We start from the raw sequence: 26,383 nt of genomic DNA on the forward strand, positions 1-26,383 counted from the left end.
CCATTAAGCAGCATAAAAGAGTCAGTATAGGCATATAAGCAATTTTTGATTGCAGTTTGTCTCCACTAATCATGTTCTGGGTATTTCCAGTACAAGAAGTGAGGGGGGCAGCTCACCAGTTATAATATCTTTATACAAGTCAGAGTATAAAATTGTGGCAGAAGAGGACTTCTAGACTTGATTAGATTCATGTTTCTTTTCATCAAGAAATAAAAACTATTAAAGCTATAACTTACTTCTAATGGTTTAAAGGCTAAGTTTACCTTTTCTTTCTAAATTACAGCTCCCCTATGTACCAATATGCCATTAATGCACCTCTGTTGCAAAAAAATACAAGCTTTTTTGATTTTGAGAACTAGGCCTTACCTTAGTCCCTGCTGTATTTCTTAGAAAGCTTCATCACTTACTGATATGTAGATTTGGGATGGAGAAACCAGTAAGACAAGAAGGAGTTTACCAGCTGACCTCATTAGCACATACACTCTGCGCCTATCAGCTCAGGGGGTTATTTACGAAAGGCAAATCCACTTTGCACTACAAAGTGCAAACTACAAGTGAAAAGTGCATTTGAATGTGCAGTTGCTGTAGATCTGAGGGGGACATGCAAGGAAAATAAAAAAAACAGCATTTTAGCTTGCACATGATTGGATGATAAAATCAGCAGAGCTTCCCCTCATTTCAGATCTACCCCTCAGATTTACAGCAACTGCACTTCCAAGTGCACTTTCAAGTGCACTTTGCACTTGTAGTGCAAAGTGGATTTGCCTTTCATAAATAACCCCCAGGGGGATTTTTATTGTCAAAGCTTAATTAAACAAGCTGAAGAAACTGATTGGCTACTAATCTGATTCTGAGTGCTTTAGTTTTAGTAAATCCCCCCTTGTGCTTAGGCTGATAACACATAAACAATTCTAATTTCCCATTAATAGCTGGTCGAACCTCCTTTGCTAGCAATGACTTCAAGCAAGTACTTTTGGTAGCTCTGTCTCAGACCTGCATAGGTTTTAGGAGGAAATTTTCACTATTCCTTTACAAAACTCATTTTGCTCAGAAACATTTGTAGAATGTCTGCAGTGAACGGCTCTCTTGATGTCATTTCACAGCATTTTTATGTGGTTAAGGTCTGAGCTCTGACTGGGCCACTCCAAAGGCACTTTTTTTTTTGAAGCCAGCCTGTGGTGGATTTACTTAGATGCTTTGGGTCATTGTCCTGCTGCATCACCCAACTTCTATTAAGCTTCAGCTGGCAGACAGCCACCCTGACATTACCGTATATACTCGAGTATAGGCCGACCCGAATATAAGCCGAGGCCCCCAATTTACCCCCAAAAAAACTGGCAAACTTATTGACTCGTGTATAAGCCGAGGGTGAGACATGCCTGTCCATCCCTGTGTGTGTGTCCGTCCATCCCTGTGTGTCCGTCCATCCCTGTGTGTCCGTCCATCCCTGTGTGTCCGTCCATCCATCCCTGTGTGTGTGTGTGTCCATCCATCCATCCATCCCTGTGTGTGTGTGTCTCCATCCATCCATCCATCCCTGTGTGTGTGTGTCTCCATCCATCCATCCATCCATCCCTGTGTGTGTGTGTCTCCATCCATCCATCCATCCATCCCTGTGTGTGTCTCCATCCATGTGTGTGTGTGTGTGTGTGTGTGTGTGTGTGTGTGTGTGTGTGTGTGTGTGTCCAGCCTACCTTTGTCCCGAGCCTCCGTCCCGTGCCTTGCCTCCTTGCCTCCGTCCCGTGCCGTGCCTTGCCTCCTTGCATCCGTCCCGTGTCGTGCCTTGCCTTGCCCCCGTCCCGTCCCGTGCCGTGCCGTGCCTTGCCTTGCCTCCGTCCCGTGCCCTCTTCGTCGGCGGCCATTGTAAAGTTCAAAAGCTGCGCCGCCGCCTTCGCCTGTGATAGGCGGAACACTGAATTTCCCAGCAGCCTGTGTTCCGCCTATCACAGACGTCGTATCATCCTCGTCCGTAGTACGAGGATGATACGATGTCCGTGATAGGCGGAACACAGGCTGCTGGGAAATTCAGTGTTCCGCCTATCACAGGCGAAGGCGGAGCCGGAGGCGCGGCTTTTGAATAGAATGGCCGCTGTCTGTCTGCTCGACACGCTGATCGAGCGGGCAGACAGCGATGACTCGAGTATAAGCCGAGGGGGGCACTTTCAGCCTCAAAAAAGAGGCTGAAAATCTCGGCTTATACTCGAGTATATACGGTATTTGGTAGAGTAAACCTGGGAATTAATTTTCCCCTCGATGATGGCAAGTGGTCCAGGCCGTGAGGCAGCAAAGAAAGCTCAAATCATGATGCTCTCTCCACCATACTTTACTGTTGGCAAGATGTTTTGATGTTGGTAAGTTGTGCCTTTTTGCGCCATAGTGTTGAGTATTCTTCTGGAACAATTCAACTTTTATTTCATCAGTCCACAAAAAACTTTTACCAGTAGCCAAGGGGCTCTTTGACAAACTTTAGACATTCAGCAAGGGAATCTGTGAGCAACTGCAGCATTGGGAACATGTTGCACCCTAAAAAATGGGTGAGACATGTAACATGTTCCCAAAGGTGAACTAATCCTTTAAGCACATTGTGTTTGTCTATTGAGACTTTGATGAGGATCAGATCACATTTTATGATCCTACAGTTCAAACAAGCCCTATTTGATAAGATCTGGGAACCATGGATTAACCACTTGACCACTGGGCACTTAAACACCCTTAATAACCAGACCAATTTTCAGCTTTCGGTGCTCTCACATTTTGAATGACAATTACTCAGTCATGCAACACAGGACCTATATGAAATTTTTGTCCTTTTTTTCACACAAATGGAGCTTTCTTTTGGTGGTATTTAATCACCGATCGTTTTTTTATTTTTTGTGCTATAAAAGAAAAAATACAGAAAATTCTGTAAAAAAAATGAATTTTTCTTTGTTTCTGTTATAAAATTTTGCAGATTAGTAATTTTTTCTTCATAAATTTTGGCCAAAATTTATACTACTACATATCTTTGGTAAAAATAAGTACAAATTGGTGGATATTATTTGGTCTTTGTGAAAGTTAGAGAGTCCACAATCTATGGTGCCAATATCTGAAAATTGATCACACCTGAAGTACTGACGGCCTATTTCAAATCTTGAGACCCTAACATGCCAGAAAAGTACAAATACCCCCCAAATGACCCCTTTTTGGAAAGAAGACATTCCAAGGTATTTAGTAAGAGGCATAATGAGTTTTTTGAAGTTGTCATTTTTTCCCACAATTCTTTGCAAAATCAAGATTTTTTTTACTTTTTTTTTTTTTTTCACAAAATTGTCATATTATCAGTTTATTTCTCACACACAGCATATGCATACCACAAATTACACCCCAAAACACATTCTGCTATTACTCCCGAGTACGGCGATACCACATGTGTGAGACTTTTACACAGTGTGGCCACATACAGAGGCCCAACATGCAGGGAGCGCCGTCAGGTGTTCTGGAGCACCCAGGACAATTCTGACATTTCTCTCCTACATGTAAAAATCATCATTTATTTGCTAGAAAATTACATAGAACCCCAAAAAATTATATATGTTTTTTTAGCAAACACCCTGGAGAATACAATGGTGGTCGTTGCAACTTTTTATCTCGCACGGTATTTGCGCAGCAATTTTTCGAATGCTTTTTTTTGGAAAAAAAAACAGTTTTGTGCTAAAAAAAAAAAAAAAAAACACAGTAAAGTTAGCCCAATTTTTGCATAATGTGAAAGATGAAGTTGCGCTGAGTAAATAGATACCTAACATGTCACTCTTCAAAATTGCACAGGCTCGTGGAATGGCGCCAAACGTCGCTACTTAAAAATCCCCAAAGGCGACGATTTAAATTTTTTTTACTGGTTATATGTTTTGAGTTACAGAGGAGGTCTAGGGCTAGAATTATTGCTCTCGCTCTGACATTCGCAGCGATACCTCACGTGTGGTTTGAACACCGTTTTCATATGTGGGCGGGACTTACGTATGCGTTCGCTTCTGCATGCGAGCACATGGGGACAGGGAAGCTTTAAAAAAAAATTTTTTTTTTATTGTTCATTTTACTTTATTTTAGTTTGACATTTTTTTACCCAAAAATAAATTTTTTGATCACTTTTATTCCTATTACAAGGAATGTAAACATCCCTTGTAATAGGAATATGGCATGACAGGTCCTCTTTACAGTGAGATATGGGGTCAATAAGACCCCACATCTCACCTCTAAGCTGGAGAAGCCTGAAAGAAAAAAAAAAAAAAAGATTCTGGCTTTAATCGTATTGGCGAGTCGGTAGAAACACCGGAGGGCGGCGGGAGGGGGTGGGTGTCTATGGCTGGGTATTGCAGGGTATCACCGACTATGGCTGGGTATCTCAGAGTATGGCTGGGTATCTCAGAGTATGGCGTTGCAGAGCATTGCAGGGTATTGGCGGGTGTTGCAGAGCATTGCAGAGCGTTGCAGGGTATTGGCGGGTGTTGCAGAGCATTGCAGAGCGTTGCAGGGTATTGGCGGGTGTTGCAGAGCATTGCAGAGCGTTGCAGGGTATTGGCGGGTGTTGCAGAGCATTGCAGAGCGTTGCAGGGTATTGGCAGGTGTTGCAGAGAATTGCAGAGCGTTACAGGGTATTGGCGGGTGTTGCAGAGCATTGCAGAGTGTTGCAGGGCATTGCAGAGTGTTGCAGGGTATTGGCGGGTGTTGCAGGGTATTGGCGGGTGTTGCAGGCTATTGCAGGGTGTTGCAGGCTATTGCAGAGTGTTGCAGGGCATTGCAGAGTGTTGCATGGGCATTGCAGAGTGTTGCATGGGCATTGCAGAGTGTTGCATGGGCATTGCAGAGTATTGCAGGGTATTGCAGAGTATTGGCAGGGAATTCAGGGGTTAATTTTCGGTGAGCAGCGATGTGGGCACTGCAGATGCAGCCCACATCGCTGCTGACACCGATCTCTTCCCCCTCCGCTGTTCCGATCGGTACAGAGAGGGGGAGGGAGGAACCGGTTTGTTTACAAGTGATCACTCCGTCATCCTGTGGACCCGGCGGTCACGGATGCTCTCGAGTGCGCGCCCCAGGGGGCGCGCGAGAGCGGAATTCTGGGAGGACGTCATATGACGTCCTCCCAGAGTTAAACAACCGCCCTGAAGCCGTCATTCGGCTATGGGCCGGTTGTAAAGCGGTTAAATACTCGTCTGACCCCTTGTGAGATCTCAGGAATTGACCAAGTCAATCTTAGGGAGTGCACTTTCCTCTCCGATATTCTTTTTTTCTTACTTTCATTCTTCTCTTCTTTTTCTGGAATCGCCTATGGCCTTGGTCTTCCCCCTTCCTGTGTGGAGGGTAGAGGATGGACAGGGAAACCAGGGGATATTCATAGTTATCTTTTAGACTACAGAAATGTTATTCTGTTTTGTTATGCTTTTCAGAATTGGAGCAATAAGCAGTAACATGTGCAGGCCGGAAGATAATTTTTTCTAGAAAGGCACACTGTATAATAATACTGAGATATGGTATACAGTTTAAACTTAAATGTTAAAAAAGTTTTGAAAACTTTCAATAAAAACCATTGAAACAGATCACATTTTATGGCAAATTACAGCAGAAAACCATTTCCATACCTTTTCTTCCCACTGTACATTTTTTCTATTAATTGAGGGTATTTTTTCTTTTCTTTTTAACTGTTGTTGACAGTTTGTTCAAGAGCTGCTTTTTTTACAACATCCCACTGCATCCTTTGGGAAAAAAAATAAAAATTAAAAACACTGAGCATGTAAAATACCGCACACCTTCAACGCAGGTACACTGCATCCTCTTGCCATATCCCCAAATACAGAATTTTTCAAAAATTATCAGAACTATAGCTTTTTGGCATGGCTTGCATTAGGACAGTACGTAAACATTATATACAGTTGGGAAAATTATTATTTGATTATTATTTGATCGCCTGCAGATTTTGCCCCCTTACAAAGAAATTAAGGGTCTATCATTTTTTATCATAGGTGTATTTTAAATGATAGAGGCAGAATATCAATCAAAAATCCAGAAAAAACTCATGATAGAAATGTTATAAATTGAGTTGCAGTTCAGTGAGTAAAATAAGTGTTTGTTCTCAAGTAAAACATGACTTGGTACTTGGTGGAAAACCCCTTGTTGGCAAGCACAGAGGTGTTTTCTTGTAGTTGGTTACCAGGTTTGCACACATCTCAGGAGAGATTTTGGTCCACTCTTCTTAACTGATCTTTTCTGAATCCTTAAGGTTTCCTGGCTGTTGCTTGACAACTAGAAGTTGCTCCAACAGTTGTCTCTTTCTCACCAAGCTTCTTGATGGTGGTCGTGTAGCCCATTCCAGCTTTTTGCAGGTCTACAATCTTGCTCCTGACATGCTTTGACAGCTCTTTGGTCTTGTCCATGATGGTGAGGTTTGAATGGAAGTAAGAGATTCTGTGCTCGGGTGTCTTTTATGCACATAGTTGTCGTTAGGAGCAACTTCTTAAATTGACAGGACTTATCTGTCTACCACATGAGCACATACTGTAGCCAATCTGTGGGAGCCATACTTATTGTTGGTTGGTAGGGGATCAAATACTCACTACACTACAAATCAACTTATAACATTTGTATCGTGTTTTTCCTGTATTTTTGGTTGATATTCTGTCTCTATCATTTAACCACTTCAGCTCCAGAATGTTTCACCCCCTTAATGATCAGAGCACTTTTTACAATTTGGCACTGCGTTGATTTAATTGGTAATTGCACTGTCATGCAATACTGTACACAAACAAAATTTGCGTCCTTTTTTTCCCACAAATAGAGCTTTCTTTTCGTGGGATTTGATCACCTCTGGTATTTTTGTTTTATGTGATATAAACCAAAAAAGGCTGCAAATTTTGAAAAAATTTTTTTTTTTATAATTCTTATTATAGAATTCCAATAAACTATTTTTTTGTTATAACGTCTACAAACTATCGTACATTTACTGGAATTTACGCAGCTTTTAGTTTATGACTGCCTATCTAATTTCTTGAGGTGTTAAAATAGCAGGGCAGTAAAAAAAACCTCCAAATTACCTCTTTTTTGAAAGCAGACACCCCAAGGTATTGTGGAGTTCATTGAATATTTTATTTTTCTATCACAAGTGATTGAAAAATTACAAAAAATAAAAATAAAAATGATATATACCTCACACATGCCATGGATATATGTGGAATTACACCCCAAAATACATTCAGATGCTTCTCCTGAGTACGGGGATACCACATGTGTGAGACTTTTTGGGAGCCTAGCCATATACAGGTCCCCAAAAATCACCGCCTTCAGGATTTTGAAGGGCGTAAATTTTTGATTTCCATGAAAATAACAAGATAGCACAAAACCCCCCAAATGACCCAATTTTGGAAAGTAGACACCCCAAGTTATTTGCCGAGAGGCACGTTGAATCCATGGAATATTTTAGATTTTGCCACAAGTTTGAGGAAAATTATTTATTTATTTTTACACAAACTTGTCACAAAATGATATATTGTTTAAACATGTCATGGGTATATGTGGAATTACACCACAAATACATTCTACTGCTTCTCCTGAGTACAGGGATACCACATGTGTGAGACTTTTTGGAAGTACAGGACCCGAAAACCAATCACCGCCTTCAGAATTTCTAAGGGCGTACATTTTTTATTTCACTCCTCACTACCTATCACAGGTTGGAAGCCATGAAATCCCAAGATAGCACAAACTGGACAAATAGAGAAGGTGAATCTCCCTAATGGGGGCAAAGACAGCAATAAAAATCAGGGGTTTTAATCCCTCTGCACTCTATCCAAAACTAAAAAAAAAAAAATTCCCTTTGGTTAAACTTAAAGTGCAGAACAGTACTTGTTGATCTTAGCAGAAATGCACTCCCAATTTCCTGTTGTGGGTTGACAATATAGCACCGTTGTTGCAGTGACATTGCAAAAAATATTGTCAGCCCTGCCTTGCTTCTGAAAATGTTTTTGAATATGTATCCTAATCTGTGGATGGTAAGGCTCTGGCACATGGAGTTGGTTTTGTTGCCAGAAACTGAACTAATCTAACTTTTCATTCATAAATCTCTAAGGCTCCTTTCCACATCAAGTGGATCCACCTGCTCAGCGGGGAATCTATCCACTGAGCAGGCGAATAACAGGTCCGTGTCTGCACCGCCTATGCAGAGCAGACACAGCCTGCTATTGTCTAAGGGGTGGTCGGATGGAAACGGACCATCTGTCTGTTTCCATCTGACTGTCATCCGTATTGCTGGACAGATGGGGAATGGATCCCCATCCGTCTGTTTTTGGCATCTCGATCCGATGCAGGCGGAGGTAAAAGGACGCATGTCCATTTACATTCTCTTCTTTACAGAGAACAAAGGGTGGTCTGATCAGGTCTGCCTAAAAAACTGAGATTGACCCAATCGGTCCGCTGGTGTGAAAGAAACCTAATGCAACCAATGTTTTGTCTGTGTCTTCCTGTCACCACTGACAACTGTTCCCCTTATTTATTGCATTGCTGTTATAGGGACTAGAAGTGAAGTAAGATCTCCCCAAAAGGCAGTTGCTTTTACATAAACAACTTTGTTTACTACCTGACCTTAAGGCCCCTTTCACACGGGCGGCTGTTCTGCCGCTGTTAAAAACATGTTTTGCTATTTTGAAATTCAGAGAATCCTGGCACAGCGTTCACTTGCAGTTGTACATTGCGTTTAGCTGCGTTTAGCTGCGTTTAGCTGCGTTTAGCTGCGTTTGGAAAATTCTTGCCATTTCTGATGTGCTTCCTATTGTTTTTCTTTCCTTGTTGCCGCTGCTATCTGCAGAAGAAATAGTACACTGCGATTACCTGCGGTTATGTGCTTATAGCTGCGCTACATCGCACCTGGACGCATACAATTCTATTTTTTCTATTCGCACCGAACCGCATGTAACGAAATCGCGGCTAAACGCTGTGTGTGAATGGGGCCATAGGAAAGCATTGTGTGCTTTTAGCTGCGGTAGAAAACTAGAAAATCCGCAGCTAAAAGCACCATTCTATCCGCCCGTGTGAAAGGGGCCTAAAGGCCTCGTTCACACAGGGCGTTAGAAAAAACAAGCTGCAAAGCCACTACCAACGTCAGGAAAAAGCAGCTGTAAAAACACACGTTTAGTAGCTTTTTGCATTAGCATTAATGCACGTTTAGCTACGTTAACTTTTAGAAGCATTTCTCTACCTCTATTCAAAATCAACGGTTCCCTATGAGAGCAGTCTTAACTGATCAGACTTTCAGCCCATTGAGTTAAATAGAAGTCATATCCAGATCATGTGCAGGTGAGGAAAATACTGCGCTAAACCATAAAAGTGGCAACAAATATGTGAATATGTTAAAAAAAAAGTGAAATAAACACAAATAAAGCTGCTAACACTCAGACAAAGTCCAAACAAATAAATCAAAATTAAAGTGTAGCGCTAAAAAAATATTGAATGAAAACAAAGAAATAAGTCTTTGGCAAATTGTTAAAGGGACAACAGAAGTGACCATTAATCCAAAGGTGAATGTCCACAAGTAGGAGTCAAATCAAGAGACTATATCTTCTATCTGTAGTTTTGCTGTTTTTAGATATATATATATTTTATATATGATCTGTGGCGTTTTCCCCCCTCTTTCCAGCGCTACCGCATCACTGTCTAATGGCGCGGAGCGTCTGTGGATGGGTGGTTATGTCGATTGGGATGCCGCTTCTATGTCCCGATCGGGGGCGTTACCCTTGGTTTGGGCAGAAGCAGTATGGATATACACCGTCCTCGTTGCCCATACATCCTAGTACAAGCGGAAGTGACATGTGTTGTCTTCCGCTGTTTTTCGCTATTCATAGCGAGGCTTGGTGTGGCGGTGCACCAGTCTGAGCAGAAGTGACGTTTACCATCACTTCCACTGCTCAGTACGAGGCTCTGAGCCCAAACAGAATGTTCATTGTTCTGAGTTTGAGCGGAAGTGATGTTTTTTGTCACTTCCGCTGCTCACTACGAGGTGTGGAGCACAAACAGAAAGGCCATGTTCTTGTGTTTTGCGCCCTGGCCTCTATATATGGATTTTTGTATGGTTCTCATCACATTTGGATGGTTATTTACATTTTCTATTAAGGTGGGATTAAATTGGAGATTGTATATTAAAGGTCAATATGTATTCCGGATGGGATATATTCAGGTTACTTCCGGGTCTGCCATGATGGGGGCGGTTCTTTCCAATTTGGTAATTGTTGTTCAGTCTATATATATCAGCAAAATGGGGAGGTCAGGAGATGCCCCAGTAGAAGACTTAGCAGTCTAAATGCATCGGGCCAGTATTTTCTGCTTCCCATATTGCTTTTTAATATCACGTGATTTTTTTTATGCCTTACCATTTTTTCTGTATGGTATTTTAACCTCAATAAACCTTCATTGGTTTATCTCTGCTATGTGGAGCATCTCCATACTTTTTTCCCCTTTATGTTCGGCATCTGACGGGTACCCCTGGATCAACATCTGAGGGATCGATTTTGGTTGTCCATCCATTCTGGAGCTATCTGCCTGGAATCATGGACTCCTACTGACATGGACGTCGATCCGAACCCCAGCCTGGGTGTTACCATGAAGTCGGGCACCGACCACCATTGGCTATTTAGCCTCTCAAGCCTAGATGACGCATTGTCTTATGGTGTATGTGTTCACCAGTTACAGTAAGAGTACCCATCCTCTTACCTATGCTTATTAGCCCTTTAATTGGAGGTTATTTGGATTGCAAGCTGGTGATAGAATATATAGTCTCTTGAGTGGACTCCTACTTGTGGACATTCACCTTTGGATTAATGGTCACTGCTGTTGTCCCTTTAACACATTGCCTTATCTCTTTGTTTTCATTGGATTTTTTTTAGCGCTACCCTTTAATTTTGATATCCAGATCATCACATCACGATCTGATTTGTGCTCTAAGGATCTTGAAGGGGAACCCCACGGCAAAACCCCCCCCCCCCAAAAAAAACACGGTGCGCCCCCCCCCCCCCCCCCCAAGATCCATACCAGACCCTTTGAATCTGGTATGGATGTTGAAAGGAAACCCATGCTAAAATGAAAAGAAAAAAAGGCTTGGGGCTCCCCTTCAGTCTAGTATGGATCTTAAGTGGAAACCTCACACCAAAAAAAATAAAATAAAAAAAAGACGGCCTGTCTCCCCCCCCCCAAAAATCCATACCAGACCCTTATCCAAACATGCAGTTCGGCAGGTCAGGAAATGGGGGGACTAGCAAGCACTTCTTCCTCTCCTGGGTCATACCAGGCCACATGCCCTCAACATGGTGGGGTGGGTGCTTTGGGGCAGGGAGGCTCCCCCCCAAAAAGGCAGTGTAGTGTAAATAAAACCAAGAGAAGGTTTTCATAAGTCCTGTATTAAAAATCTTCCTCCGTCGTCCTTCGCTGCCTTCTCTGTCGCCAACCCAGTCCTCCGACAGCGTCTCCCATCATTGTGCCAGCTCCGCTCTCTGATCATTGTTATATAGCCATGGAGCATGGCCATCCGGTGGTGTCAAAGCTAGACCCCGCTCCTTGTGACATCACAAGGGTGGGTCTCACCGTGACGCCACTGGATGGCCACGCCCCATGTCTATATTAGAACAGCAGAGAGCAGAGCTGATACAATGATGGGAGACAGCATTGGAGCACAGGGTCGGCGGTGGAGAAGACAGCAGCAGTGGATAAGACCATAGGAAGGACACCTAAGGAAGAAGACCGTAAGGAGAACAACAGAGGGAGAAGAATGGAGGAAGATTTTTAATAAAGGACTTGTGAAAACCGTTTCTTGTTTTTATTTACACTACACAGTTTTTTTTGGGGTGAATGGGTATGGGGTACAATGTACCCCGTAGTCATTCACATAGGGAGGGGGGCCTGGATCTGGGGGCCCCCCCTTGTTAAAGGGAGCTTCCAGATTCCGATAAGTCCCCTGCCCCCAGAGCCCAGGATGGGTGGGGCCTAACCTGCCAGGCTTGGTTTAAGGCGTGGGGTTTTCCCTCAAGATCCATACCAGCCTGAAGGGTAGGGTATGGTATGGTATGGTATTGGTTGGGGGGGGGGGCAATGCTGTTTTTTAAAATGATGGCATGGGGTTCCCCTTCAAGATCCTCAGAGCACATGATGATCCAACTTGGATGCGACTTCCATTCAAATCAATGGGCGGAAAGTCAGTTAAGACGGCTCTCATAGGGAACCATTGATTTTGACATGTCAAAAAAAAAAAAACATCGGCAAGGCTTAACGATACGTTTAGGCCATGTTTAGCAGCATCAAATGTTTTTACAGCTGTAATGCTGCTGCTCCAGAACGCACTGGCCCTGTTTTTTTTACCAGCTTAAAAATGCCTATGCCACTCACATAGAACAACATGAAGAGGCATATTTAAGCTGCAAAAAATACAAATAAAATGTCTGACGCTGGTAAAAGCAGCTGTAAAAACACACTTGCAAGTGCACTTGGAAGTGCAGTCATTCTAAAGCTAAAGATCTAAAGGGTAGATCTAAAATGAGTGGAAGCTCTGCTGATTTTTTTCATCCAATTATGTGCAAGATAAAATGCTGTTTTTTATTTTCCTTCCAAGTGCACTTGAAGTGCAAAGTGGATTTGCCTTTAGTAAATAAACCCCCCACCGTGTGCATGAGACCGTAATGTAAACCCGTAGTAAAATAAATCATTCTGTGGTAACTTTGTTACAGGATAAAGGTTCCATAAAGGTGCCAGGAAAAACCTTTAAGCTGACTATAGATGGACAAAAATTTGCCTGGATTCAGTAGGAACCAGCCAAATTTTGATCCATCTATGGCCGTTCTAATGATTGACTCCTGCCAAACGGTAATGCTGGCACATTTTTGCTCAATCAGCACTTGCTACAGCGCTAGTCAGTGTATTCTGACAGCAGAGGAGTCCTGCTGTCAGAAAAAAATAGTGCATTCCCTCATCCACCTCGAGTGTTTGTGGATGAGAGAATCTGACCATTTTTCTTTTTGGTCAGCCCTCTGGCTGATCGAAAAAAAACAGACCCATGCATAGCCAGCTTTACTTTCACATAGTGATCTCTAGAATCCTGCTGAAGCACCTATGCAAATTTAGGTGTTATAAGTAGTTTTGGAGCAGCTCTGAAGCCGGAGCTGGGGTTTCTAGAGCCGCTTGGTGCAGAGGATTTTCCTAGACTCCAGAGCAATATTTGAAATGTAGCCAATCTGAAGCCAGATCTAGCAAACAAAAAGCACTACCAACCCTACTAAGGGATAGCAAACATGAAGCACTGCAAGAACCAGTGACAGACTGAAGACTAAGAACTGAGCAATCAGCAGTGTTTCATCACTCAGTTCTTGATCTTACGGGGACAGACACAACATCAGATCAATGCTGCAACCACCCAGGTGAGTTTGCTTTATTTTTAAAAGTAAAAGTAAAAAAAAACTAAAAAAAACTAAAAAAAAAAAAAAAACTAAAAGTAAAGCATGCCTAACATATTTATATATTATTTTTTAAACATTTAAAAACAGCATGCTGTTTCCTCTCTCCACCACGAAATGCAATGATTCAGACACTGCTGACTCTCATAATATTTTGGGTGTGCCGCTGAGTGTGCACAGAACGAAAACATCATGTAGTAGCCTTTTATTTCCATTATATTTTTTTCCTTCAGTTCACACAATTCATCATCCTTATTAATCCACAAACATTCAGCTTTGGAATAGAGCTAGAATTTATTATATTTCCAGTACATAATGTTTTTCTGACAGGCCACAGCTCCTTGCAATACTCTGTGTAAACTGATATTATTAAATTACACATAGAAAAAGTTTCTCACAACTGGTTGCAGAAAAGCTCTTATGCGGAGTACTTTACAAAGTGGTCCAAAACTTTAGTAGAGATAAGTGACTTATTGTAGCATCTAGTGAGTACATCTTTAATTTGCAACATCCTTCTTGGCACTGTAGGATTCCAGCTGACCGGATCTTCATTGTAACAATTTTAGTTTTTATATTGTGGCATAAGCCAGAGACAAAAATAGGATTTTTATAACAGCTTACCTGTAAAATCCTTTTCTTTTGAGGTACATCACGGGACACAGAGACTCGGTAATTACTGATGGGTTATAGGGTATCACTAGGTGATTGGACACTAGCACACCCTAGACGGGAAGTTCAACCCCCTATATAACTCCTCCCCTTACTGGGAGTACCTCAGTTTTGTAGCAAAGCAATATAAGTGTATTAGAAGAGGGGAGGGACCTCTGTGTCCTGTGATGTACCTCAAAAGAAAAGGATTTTACAGATAAGCTGTTATAAATCCTATTTTCTTTCTCATACATCATGGGTCATGTCCCAGAGCAATGCTATCCGAGGGGAGGGGAACCACACAAAGTAGGGTGTAATCAGACCTGAGGACCTTGTACCACTGCCTGCAGCACACTAAGCCCAAAGGGGATATCCTCATGCCTTCTCACATCCACCTAATAAAATTTGGTGAATGTATGGACTAACGACCAGGTTGCAGCCTTGCAGATTTGAGCCATGGAGGCCTGGTGATGCACTTCCCACGAAGCACTAATATCCCTAGTGGAGTGCAACTTGATCTGAAAGGACAGAACTTTTTGCTTCAAACCATAAGCTTGAACAATTCTAGTCTAACGGATTTGAACGTGATGACGTATGACCAGACTAGAATAAGGAAGTTCACAGCCAGTAGCCAATAGCTGCTCCAGCGTCGGTTTTTGTCCGTTGGACTAGCATGCAGACAAGCAGATTTCTCCATAGGAACTGGGTCAGTCGGAGTTCCGGCGGAAAAATTTGAAACATGTTCTGTTTCTAAAGTCCGTCAGATGTTTGGACAGCATAAGGTCCGATGGAGCCCACACACGATCTAATTGTCTGTCGGAATCGTTCCGTCAGACCTTTGCTGTCCGGTGGTGTGTACCCGGCATAAGATTCTACGCATATGAACCAACCCAAGCGTAAGGCGAGTAGTCTGGAGGATAGAATCTCTGATAGCATCAACAGCAAAACACAAAGCCACTGGTAGGTTTTCCAACCCCCGGGCTTGCTGTTTGCCTTCTTCCACTGAGTGAAGATGCGATTAAGGCCACTAACCTTTCCTCTAATCCATTTATGGTTGAGGAAAAAACCTCCTGCATAATTTATACAGGGGCTGAAGTGCCAGAAGCAGTTGAAACTTCTGACCCCAACGGCTCACGCTGGCCAGCTTCCCCAGGTCCTTTGGGGGGAGAGGTGCTGCAGGGGAGATCCTCAGAGCCTGAGGGGGACCCCTTTGAGCCCTTACTTCTCGGGGTATTTGTACCTCTTCTGCCCATAGTGCAAAGCAACAAAAGATAGAGGTACCACACAAAAAATGCACTGACTGCTGAGCAATGTAGTTCAGCAACTGCTGTTGCTACCAAGACTCAGTCTGGTGCTTAAGTAAATGCTGCCTGGGAATGCCTGCGTCCCCAAAACTCACATGCGCCTGTCTGCTCTGTGTCCCTCCATAAGCCGTGTGCACCTGAAAAAGAGTGCACTTTATAGCTTGTGTAGCCTGCGATGTGGGCGCTCAACTACGCCAACGTCGCATTAATGCTCCGCCCCTCTCCTTCGACCATCCCTTCCCGCCCCCCCTCGTCTTTTTAAAAAAAACAGCGTTTCCTGCATGAGCCGAGGCTCTGAACTCTTGGGCAAGCATGGAGGGGAGGCTGGGACGGAGGAGAGAGAAGGGCCGGTGGATGTGAAGCCGTAATGGCAGCGGCAGACGGCGCAGTATACTAACGCTCCCTGTTCAGTCTCACCTCAGCCCCCTAAGCCGTGGGGGGAGAATCCCTGAAGGAGAAAACCCCCCTATCCACATCCTAACTGGAGCATGGCTGGAGGAGCGTACAATGTGGACACAGAGACATACAGATCAGGCATGAAAATATGTGCTCTTGACAGCCCCCGGTGGCGACTTTAGGCATAGCATACATTTACTTAAAGGAGAAACCCACTAGAATTAGAAAAATTCTTGAGGAGTCTCCCTCACCTTATCCAGCTGCAGGGTTCTGTGTAACAGATCCAATCTTCACTTCTCACGGTGGGCTCCGTTTAGAGAAAAACCTTCAGAGACTGGGGCCCCCTTGAATAGAGGGATCCGCAGTTCTGGGCCTGTAAAGCACCCCGCTAGGAATATGGCTGAAAAAAACAAATACTGGATCTCGGGGTTCAGCTCTCTAAAAAGAGAAGTGTTGCAGGTAAAACCTTGATTCTTTGGACACGAGGCCCGGGTACCATCCAATTCGGCCTGCAAAAGACACCTTGAATGGATCTGGTTGCATGGCTAACCCCAGTGAGGATATTCCAGTGGAGCTCAGCACAGCACATCTTTATTCGTGATCAACACCTAAGACACTGGCGAAAAAACTTAGTTACTCCCAGTAAGGGGAGGGGTTATATAAGGGGTTGAACTTCCTTGTCCAGTGTCCAATCACCTAGTGATACCCTAGAACCCATCAGTAATTACTGAGACTCTGTGTCCTGTGATGTACGAGAAAGAAAGCATTGTGGCTCTTTACTAAGAGCCATTTCACACATACGCCAGCGTGGTCACTGGTGTTTTTCCCGCACTAGAAGAATGCCAGCCACCGGTAGCGTTCCAACTGAAACATAGCCTGGAGCTGTGCTGCAGTGATCTGAGATGTGCTGCACTTTATTACAGTGCACTAGACAGGATAGCATGTCACTGTACAGCAGCGCAACACATTATGTGTACAGTAACATGAATAAAGTGTCACTTTTGTGCACTTCAAATAAAGTTTATTTGGGGTAAAAAATGCAGCCAGAACAGACAGCTGCTGGACACTAAACTACTGCAGTTTAGTGTGAACAGGCCCTTAAACTGGAGCAAAGAACAAACATTGGCTTTTGGCCACAGCAACCTGGAAGCCAACTGTTCGATGTTGTGTTAAATAACATCCACTTAGAATTTCCTTTGGTCCACTTTTAGTAAACTGTCAAAGACAGGCAAAAAAAAAGAGAAGAAGTGTACCAATTTAAAGCCAGTTTGAAGCAAACCATACAAATTTTGGCAACACATTATACACATGGAAAAGCACTATAAATTTCAATGATTTGATTTGGCTTAAAGGGAATCTAAAAGGTAATTTTTAGTATAGAATATTTAAACTCATTGCCAGGTTGGTTTTTATTTTATTTTTTGCGGTGTTCTGTTGGGGACGATTCCCCCAACTTTCTGTTCTAGGAAGCGAAGTGAAATTGACAAATTTCTCTCTTAAATACAAAAAAAAGAAAAAAAAAAAAGAAGAAGGGGGGGGTCCCCTTTTAGACAGTTGTCACTGGAAAAGGTGTGACAATCAGAAGATTCCCCTTCTAGTGTTTTGATAAAAAAACATTTGAAACTGTTTAGGAATGTTGAATTTCTCATTGCTGTGTCTTTGTGCATTAATGGCTCACCACGATAAACAGAGATGTTGATATACTTTAAGTAACAAATGAAACCATCTACAGCCAAATCATCACTTTATAATTAAACCTCAGAAAAAGATTTCAAATCAATTTGCGAGAATGTGAAATGTATACAAAACAGAAAAAAATGACTATATACAAAATTATTCTCTTGCTGTAAGGCACTTCTGTAAGATTTGATATGCATAATGCATCATACATAATAATATCATAATAGATATATAATCCTAGATCACTAAAATGAGGTCTATATCCAATACACATAATTAAATTACATCATAAATAGATTAGGTGCATATATATATATAATAACATTTTCAAAATGCAAATGAGTATGTCAGATGGGTACTACTGAAAAAGAGTTGTAAAACTTATAAATTCTTTTTTGGCATTAAAGCTGAACTTCAGTTAGATATAATATATATATATATATGCAGTTAGGTGTTGATTAAAAAAATGAAATACATTTTGAAATTCAATTAGCGTAAGTAACTGAATCTGACTTGGAGTTAGTCTCTTGTAATCCCCTGTACAAGTCAAAATGGAAGAAGGACTGGTAGCAGCAGCAGCAGCCAATCAGGTGTGCTACAGTGCACCTGAGCTAGCAAGGATACCCTTATAAAATAATAATTCATTGCTGTGCCTTTACTTTTTAAATAGCAAGCTAAGTGCAGCGAGCTGTATTGCTTAAATCCAGTAGAAAATAAGTCAGGTCACTAACCTGGATCTGCTCGCTGGATGGGTTGAGTATAAACTCAAAACCGAATGGTCAGAAATCCTTTGCAGGTAAAACATTTCCCATGTATGCATTTCAATAATATATTAAGCGGTTTGCCTGAAATTCAGCTGTAAGGAACATATGTTTTGAACAGCTGGACACTGCATGTGATTCACACGGGATTCCTGTGCACATTACATGCGATGCCTGTGCGATGCGATTTGAGTTATCATATCACATCAGCACCAAAACGGTGCAGAAGTCTTTTTTATCCATACCTGAATCGGATCACATGGATGTTTACACCCATGTGATCCGATTCAAGCAATCACACTGCGTTTTGCAATCTGTTTTGGCATGTCGTTAATCTAACATCGACATCAACAGCGTATCGCATGGACGCCGTGTGATTACAATGCGGTGCGGGAAACGCATTAGTGTGAAACGAGGGCTAAAAGATTTTCTGGAAATTAAAAGGCTTAGACCTGGTTCGCATCGATGCAGTGCGGAATTTGCAGCAAATTCTGTGCGGTTTCCGCACAGAATCAAAAATCGCAGCCTGTGCATATAAATCGCTGAGGGTGTGTATTTTATGTTAATGACCCCCCTAAATCTGTTTGCAAAGTTCAGTGTGATTTGCATAATAAGATCACATGGAGGTGAATACTCATGCTATCCAATTCTGGTGCGGCAGAAAAAAATATAAAAATTTCTGTGTGATTTAGGTGCGGATGCGGTGTGATTAAAGCCATACAGAATTAATGGCTCAAATTACACTGCTGCAGAATCCCCTGTGATTTGAATAGGAATGCAAAGCGATTCCTGTTCAAACCGCATGTGGTTCCCGCACTGCATCTAGTGTGAACCGGGCCTTAAAAATGAATAACATAACATGTTAAAGTTGCATATTGTCTAGAAAGCTTGAGAAATGAAAACAACTTGTAAATAGTTGATTTGTTTGTTTAAGTCTCCATTTCACATCTCTAAGGCATATTAAAGCCTGCTTCACACCTATGCGTTTTTTTTGCAGAAACGCACTACAGTTCACTTAACATGGTTTCCTATGAAACACATTCATATCTATGATTTTTTTCAGCCGCTGCATTTTTGGAAAGGGTCGGGGACTTTTTTTAAACACAAAATGGTGCTTTTGCTTTTTTTGTTTAATAGACATATATGGAGACGCTGCAGAAAAGCATGTAGTGTGATTTTGCCGCAATGTTGTGTTTTTTAATCTTCCCAACAACAAACTGACCAAAAAAATCCATAAAAATGCAAAAAGCAAATAAGGATCAAATCGCAGTAAAGTCTTGTGTGCAAAAATGCAAAGCGCACAGCAAAAAGCACAGCAGAAAATTGATCAAAAGCAATCTGCATAGGTGTGAACCGAGTCTAAAAGACCGGTCAGACCCTTTAGTACATGTTTAAACGTATGCAACTTGATCAGTTTTCTCAACACATCACTGCAGTCTTAATTTCATCTTTAGCTAAAGGGTGTAATATTCATATTAACAATTATAATAATAATAAGTCTGGCTAATTAGAATAGATTATAGAATAACCAGTCTATAGGAGCCAGATGCTGTATGTGGTATCTTCACATGAAATTTGGTCACTGTAGATTTCATAGAACTCTCCAATGGAAACCCAGAAGCTATAAAAGGCTGCAAACGTTTATGGCCACTGTCGTTCTGCAGGATAATTTGGCACTGTAGGGTACTGGGGTAGACTGGGCCCAGTAAAATTGGAGTACTGTTCCTCATGGGTAGGTGGACTCTTCCAGGTCCCCGAGACCCATTCATCTTGGGCTTTCTGGAAACTGCAACCAGCCCTTCTGTACAGTCTGTGCACCTTTAAGAAAAAAAGCATTACAGGTAAAATGGTTGAAAACATTTAGAGAAGACCATAATTTTCCTACTATTTTACTTTGTGTTCTTTAGTTGGCACCATGAATCCCTACATGAATACATTTTACAATTGTCCTGTTCTTCTCCTGCTCCGTTTGTCATGTGTTACCAATGAACTGATTGTGGAAACTTCCTAATAATAATTTAGGCTGGGGAAATGAAAGTGAAAATGAGTGGTATAAGTTTTAAACATTAAAGGAGTAGTTCCACCCATTTAAAAGTCAGCAGCTACAAAAAATAAAAAAATAAAGTGTAGCTGCTGACACTCACCTGTCCCACAGTCCAGCAATGCGGGTGCACGAAGCCTCCGTTCTCCTCTCCTCTCTGCCGCCATTCAAACTGTGGGCGCACTGCGCATGCACAAGCGGCGCTGCGTGCTGTGAATGGCCAGGCAATCTTCTGGGACCTGTGACGTGTCCCAGAAGATTGGATTGCAGGGAGGGAGGCGGGAGAGGTGATCTTCCTTCTGGCGGCGGAAGGGGACGAAGTGGGACATGGGTGTCTGTAAAAACTGGGTACACGCTCCCCCTCAAAAAAAATGACATGCCAGGGGGTCACCAGCACTTAAAGCGGAGGTTCCATTACACAAACTAAATCCCCTGCCTTGCCTCAAGCTGTTGTACAAATACTTAATCACGGAGTCCTGTTGTGACACAGACACTGGTAATCCCAATGCAAAGTGTTGTGTACTACCAGTTAGGCCCCATACACACTATCAGTTTTCCTGCTGAGTTTTTCCTTTGGATTTACCAAAACCACATAATATGAGGTCAAACCTTAGGAGGAGTTTCAATGTGTATGCAATCAGGCAAGCCCTTCTACTACATGGTTTTGGTAAACCTGAAGGAAAAAATCAGCAGATAATCTGATAGTGTGTATGGGGCATTAGACACTCCTCCCAGTTGCAAAATCAATGCCTTTATGATTCCTCTACAGCAATTTCAGTCTGGTTTGCATTCTCTCTTCTGCTTTAACACTAATGCTTTCACTCACGTACACGGATTCCAAAATATAATTAGTTTTTTGTTCAGTTTGTTTTTTCTTTTTCTTTTTTTATACAGGGTAATTGAAATTATTTAAAAAGAAGTTCACCCTTGGAACATATTACAAAATGTATTTTGGGTGTAACATGAAAAATTCTAGCGAATGCCCTGCTCATCCCCTTCCACTGTGACAGCAAGTAAGGGATCCTCTCCCAACACCCTCTGTCACATTTTTAGAAAAGGCACAGCAGTTCAGGGCTCTGTCCGCACAGTCGTGTTATTCATTCACAGGGATCTGTGAATGAGAAAACTACAAGTCCTGTCTGCTACCACGGGAGACGGGCTGGAAGCTCTCAATAGACGAGGGTGCTGATGAGCGCCGTTGTAGTCCATTGACCCTTCCTCCAGCTCTGTACCTGAAAGCCCACAAGGAGGTATGACCACAAAGCTGGAAGAAGAGTGTGCAGGAGCCTGACATTGCAACTGAGACCTGCTGATCATTAGTGTAATGTGTTGCAGGCTCCTGCAGGAAAAAAATAAATGCACATCCACAAATATGAGAATTTATTATTTCTTATCAAAAAGGTGAACTTGGCTTTTAAAGTAGAACTATAGGAAAAACCTTCTTTTGCATTTTGGATATAGCAAGGGAGGGTTATAACCCTTGTCAGAATTGTTTTTGCCATCTGTGTTCCATTGCAAAGATTTCCCTTCACTTCCTGTCCCATAGCCAAACAGGAAGTGAGAGGAAACCCCCCAGAAATTAATAGAATTCCTTGGGGGCCCCCAGGTCACCAGAACTAGTGTCCCATTGGAAGACTTCCCCTCTATTACTTTTTTGGGGATAACCCAAACTTTGGGTTTTTCTTTTCATTAAAATTTTCAACGATACTTGATGTGATTCTACAATTACATCAAGTATGATGGAAGATACTGCATATAGCCGCATAAAGAAGCAGTTAAACAACCTGATCACAAAAGGAAACACAGCATGTCACAGATTCTTCTCATCCTCACCAAACCACAAATACACTGCTGAGGATGTGACACAGCTCATTAAATTCATTCTTAAACACACAACTACTTCACTTTCAATAATGACATCTATCTCCAGTGTATGGGTACTGCTATGGGAAGCAAAATGGCACCCCAATATGCAAATGTATTTATGGCTGACCTGGAGGACAAATTCCTGAACAGCATACAACAAAAGCCATACAGATATTATCGCTATATTGATATCTTCATGATATGGACTGAAGGTGAAGAAAATCTAAAATCCAAATATTCTCATTGATCAACACTTTTCACCCATCAAACAAAAAAGGGATTATTCAAACACACATGTCAACTTTCTACACACTACAGTACATCAGGGATTACAAGCTTCACACGTCGATATACAGAAAACCGACTGACCGATGCAGCTATCTTCACAGTTCCAGTTTTCACTCCCAACACACTAAACGGCCATCATACACAGCCAGGCCATCAGATACCACCAAATTTGTTTAGACCCAGAAGACAGAGATAAACATCTCAGAACACTTGCAGACTCCTTCCATAAGAAAGGTTACAAAGACAAAACCATCAACAACAGCATAAACACAGCCTTGAAAACCTCAAGAGAAAATCACCTCCAATACACAGAGAAAACAACAAATAACCGAGTACCTCTAGTCACCACATACAACCCAGCACTAGAAGGGATCAAAAAGATAATCAAAGAAAAATTTACAACCCATTATAACAGAGGATGAAACTCTGAAAGGAATATTCAGACATCCCCCATTATTGGCTTTCAGACAATCACCCAACCTCAGACACAAACTAATCAGCAGGAAACTTCACTCTGATTATAAAGTCACAAATAATGGAAGCAAACCCTGCAATAAAAAGCGCTGCAAACTATGCAACCAGATCAATCTATCCAAAAGTGTCACACACGCAAATGGGAACTTCAATATCATGGGATCTTACAACTGTACCTCCAGTAATGTTGTGTACCTCATCCAATGCAAAAGGTGCAGCAAAGGATCTTATGTTGGTGAAAACAGGACAGAAGTTGCAAACGAGGATGAATTTACACAGACATACCATCAAGGAACATAAAGAAGACAGTTTATGCGCACCTGTGGGACATCACTTCTCACAACCTGACCACACTATAGAAGACCTCAATGTTTTAGTTCATAAAGGGAATTTCAGAACTATCCAGGAAAGGAAAACATTTGAACTAAGAATGATAATTATTTTTGACACAAAAAAATAATGGCCTGAATTTAGATATTGGTTTCCTTACCCATTAGGCCCCTTTCACACGGACAGCTGTTCTGCCGCAGTTAAAAGCATATAGTTTGTTCTGTGAAATTGAAGACTCCAGACACTGCGATCAGCTGCATTTGTACAGTGCAATTACATGCGGTTGCGTTTAGCTGCGGTAGTAATTCCCATAGCAACCCTTTTTTGTTTATTGTTTTTTTTTTGGGTCCCTTGACCTCTACCCATGATGCATTTCAGTCCTCTGCATTTCAAACCATCTATTTCCATCTATATCTTTTTTTTCCCCTCACGCTGCTATCCGCAGGTGAAATAGTACACTGCAATTACCAGCGGTTATGTTCAGATAGCTGCGCTAAATTGCTCCTGGACGCAGTCAATTCTATTTTTTCTATCCACACCAAACCGCATGTAACTAAGTCGCAGCTAAACGCAGTGTGTGAATGAGGCCATAGGAAAGCATTGTGTGCTTTTAGCTGTGGTAGAAAACTATAAAATTTGCAGCTAAAAGCACAAGTCTATCCGCCGTGTGAAAGGGGCCTTATACTAAAGTTTTACAACCCCCTCTGTGACTGCCATCCCCCCTTTCTATTGCTCTCCGTCTTATCTCACTAACTCTGATGCTATCTTTATTACCATTGATTTGTGTTTGTTTTTCTCTTTTTTTTTCCTCTCTCCTTTCCCTCAGATATGTGTTTTTTTTGTTTTTAACATTCTGCTTAAAAAATTGTGAATCAGTACTGCTTGGACCTTGAAGAAGGGGACATACCCCAAAAGCTTGTCCTGAAAAATTGTATGTTAGTGCAAATAAAAAAAGTATCATGGACAGTACTCAATTTTCATTTTCAATGATAATGGTAAACAAGACAAAACGAGAGGGTGAATCTCAATAACGGAGACACAGGCAGCAATAAAAACTGACAAGTGTTCTAATCCCCCCCCACTCTAGCCAAAAACTAAAGAAAAAAAATAAATTTAGCCTTTAAAAAGTTGCCAACACTGACACAGAACACTTTAAATATTAAATATTATAATATCTATTTGCCTACCTTGACCAATGCTAGAGCAGTTGCAATCGCACTGACGGTAAACATCACAGCTGGGAAAAGCATCACGATGGCAGCCCCTACATTGTAGCTGAAAAATGTCACTGCAGCCAGCCAGCCACTTCAAAGTAAAAAGAAAAAGGAAAATAATAAGTATAATAATAAGTACATAAGGATTCCTCCCATACACTATAGAATATACAGTGGGTATAGAAAAGAATCACCCCCTTTAACCGATTCCCGACCGTCGCACGACGATGTACGTCGGCAGAATGGCACGGACAGGCAAATGGGCATACAGGTACGTCCCTTTGAATTTGCTGCCGTGCCATCGCGGGCGCACCGCCGGGGCCGCGCACCTGTTGGGACCTCCATGAGTCCAGCATACTCGATCGCCGGGGGGATACCCGCGTTCGTCTCAAGGGGAGGAAGAACGGGGAGATGCCGATGTAAACAGCATCTCCCCGTTCTGCCTAGCAACAAGTGGCACTGATCTCTGCTCCCTGTGATTGGAGCAGAAATTACTGGTCTGTAAAACACAGCCACGCCCCCCACAGTTAGCAACACGCCCCTAGGACACACTTAACCCCTATACTGCCACCTCCTGGATAACCCCTTCACTGCCAGTGTCATTTACACAGGAATCAGTGCATTTGTATAGCACTGATAGTTGTATAAATTACAATAGTCCCAAAAAAAGTGTAAAAAAAGTCTGATGTGTGAATACTTTTCTCTGTAATTCACCGACCGACACAGCTCCTCTCTGTAACTAAATGGGTTTTTTAGCCTGCCACTAAGAGAACTAGGCAAAATTGTAACACAATACACAGAATTGTCAGTAACGGCCAGGGGGTGGACCCTGTGCTAACAACACACCCTGCTGCCCCAGCAGCCTCAGTACATCAACAAGCAGTATAACTTAGAGAAAAAAAAATAAAAGGAGGGGTGGGTGCTGTGTCGGTCAGAGAATTACAGAGAAAAGGATTTTACGGTGAGTACAAAAATCCTATTTTCTCTTATATTCACCGACCGACACAGCTCCTCTCTGTAACTAAATGGGGCATCCCCAAGCAGTGCCAAACGAGGGGTGGGAAAAAACAGCATTAAAACTTCATCCACCATGGTAAGTGGGAACTAGTGAAACTAAACCCACAAAAAAACAGCAGTGTACGGAAAAACACACCGCCATATAACCGGGTATTCTCAACAGGAGAGATCCCCAACACCGCAAGCTGTTTGCGGATGTAATGCAACAGTGCATTAACCAACAGTACTGCGTTTTTATCGAAAAACAAGGAAAAAATCTTGATTGCAACTACATGGCCGCCTGCAAAACTTTGCGGCCAAAACAGGCATCAGCCGATGCACGGACGTCTACCTTGTAGAACTTGGTAAACATATGGACAGACGACCAGGTCGCCGCCTTACACACCCGAGTGACCGACGCTTGGTGTCGGAAGGCCCAAGACGTTCCGATTGCCCCTGTAGAGTGGGCCGTGACCAGAAAGGGGGGCACCTGCCCCGTCAAGGCGTAGGCTTGTACTACAATCTGTCTGATCCACCTGGAAATGGTGGCAGACGAGACCACCATACCTTTCTTTGGACCAGCCACCGAAACAAACAGCGAGTCTGACCTCCGAAAGGGAGCCGTGGCCAACAAATACACTTTTAGGGCCCTAACTACGTCGAGAGCATGAAGGACCACCTCTTTGGGGTGCTTCGGCTTATGACACAACAATGGTAATACAATGTCCTCATTGATATGAAAAGCTGAGACCACCTTCGGTAGAAAGGACGGTTGTGGACGCAACACCACCTTATCCTTTTGGATGACCAGATAAGGCGACTTGCAGGACAAGGCCGCCAATTCCAAAACCCTCCTGGCCGATGTGATGGCCACTAGAAAGACCACTTTCTGTGAAAGGGTCAACAGGGGAATCTCCCTGATATTCTCAAA

General features: G+C 42.4%; 1 protein-coding gene across 3 annotated transcripts in view; it reads right to left on the minus strand.

The window, feature by feature from the left end:
- Nucleotides 1-13,644: 13,644 nt before the first annotated feature.
- The window catches only part of SCAMP4 (secretory carrier membrane protein 4), a 63,044-nt gene continuing 50,305 nt past the window's right edge, over nt 13,645-26,383 (minus strand). For all 3 annotated transcript variants that reach the window (XM_077476344.1, XM_077476347.1, XM_077476345.1), the window contains exons 6-7: nt 24,430-24,547; nt 13,645-20,061 (exon numbers count right to left, since the gene is read on the minus strand). In XM_077476344.1, the coding sequence (XP_077332470.1) occupies nt 19,885-20,061; nt 24,430-24,547 (295 nt within the window). In that variant the 3' untranslated portion in view covers nt 13,645-19,884. The remainder of the gene's footprint in view (nt 20,062-24,429; nt 24,548-26,383) is intronic.

This window comes from Lithobates pipiens, unplaced genomic scaffold, assembly GCF_037356315.1.
Source record: "Lithobates pipiens isolate NorthernLeopardFrog02 unplaced genomic scaffold, aLitPip1_a1.2 Scaffold_13, whole genome shotgun sequence".
In the NCBI taxonomy this organism is placed as follows: domain Eukaryota; kingdom Metazoa; phylum Chordata; class Amphibia; order Anura; family Ranidae; genus Lithobates; species Lithobates pipiens.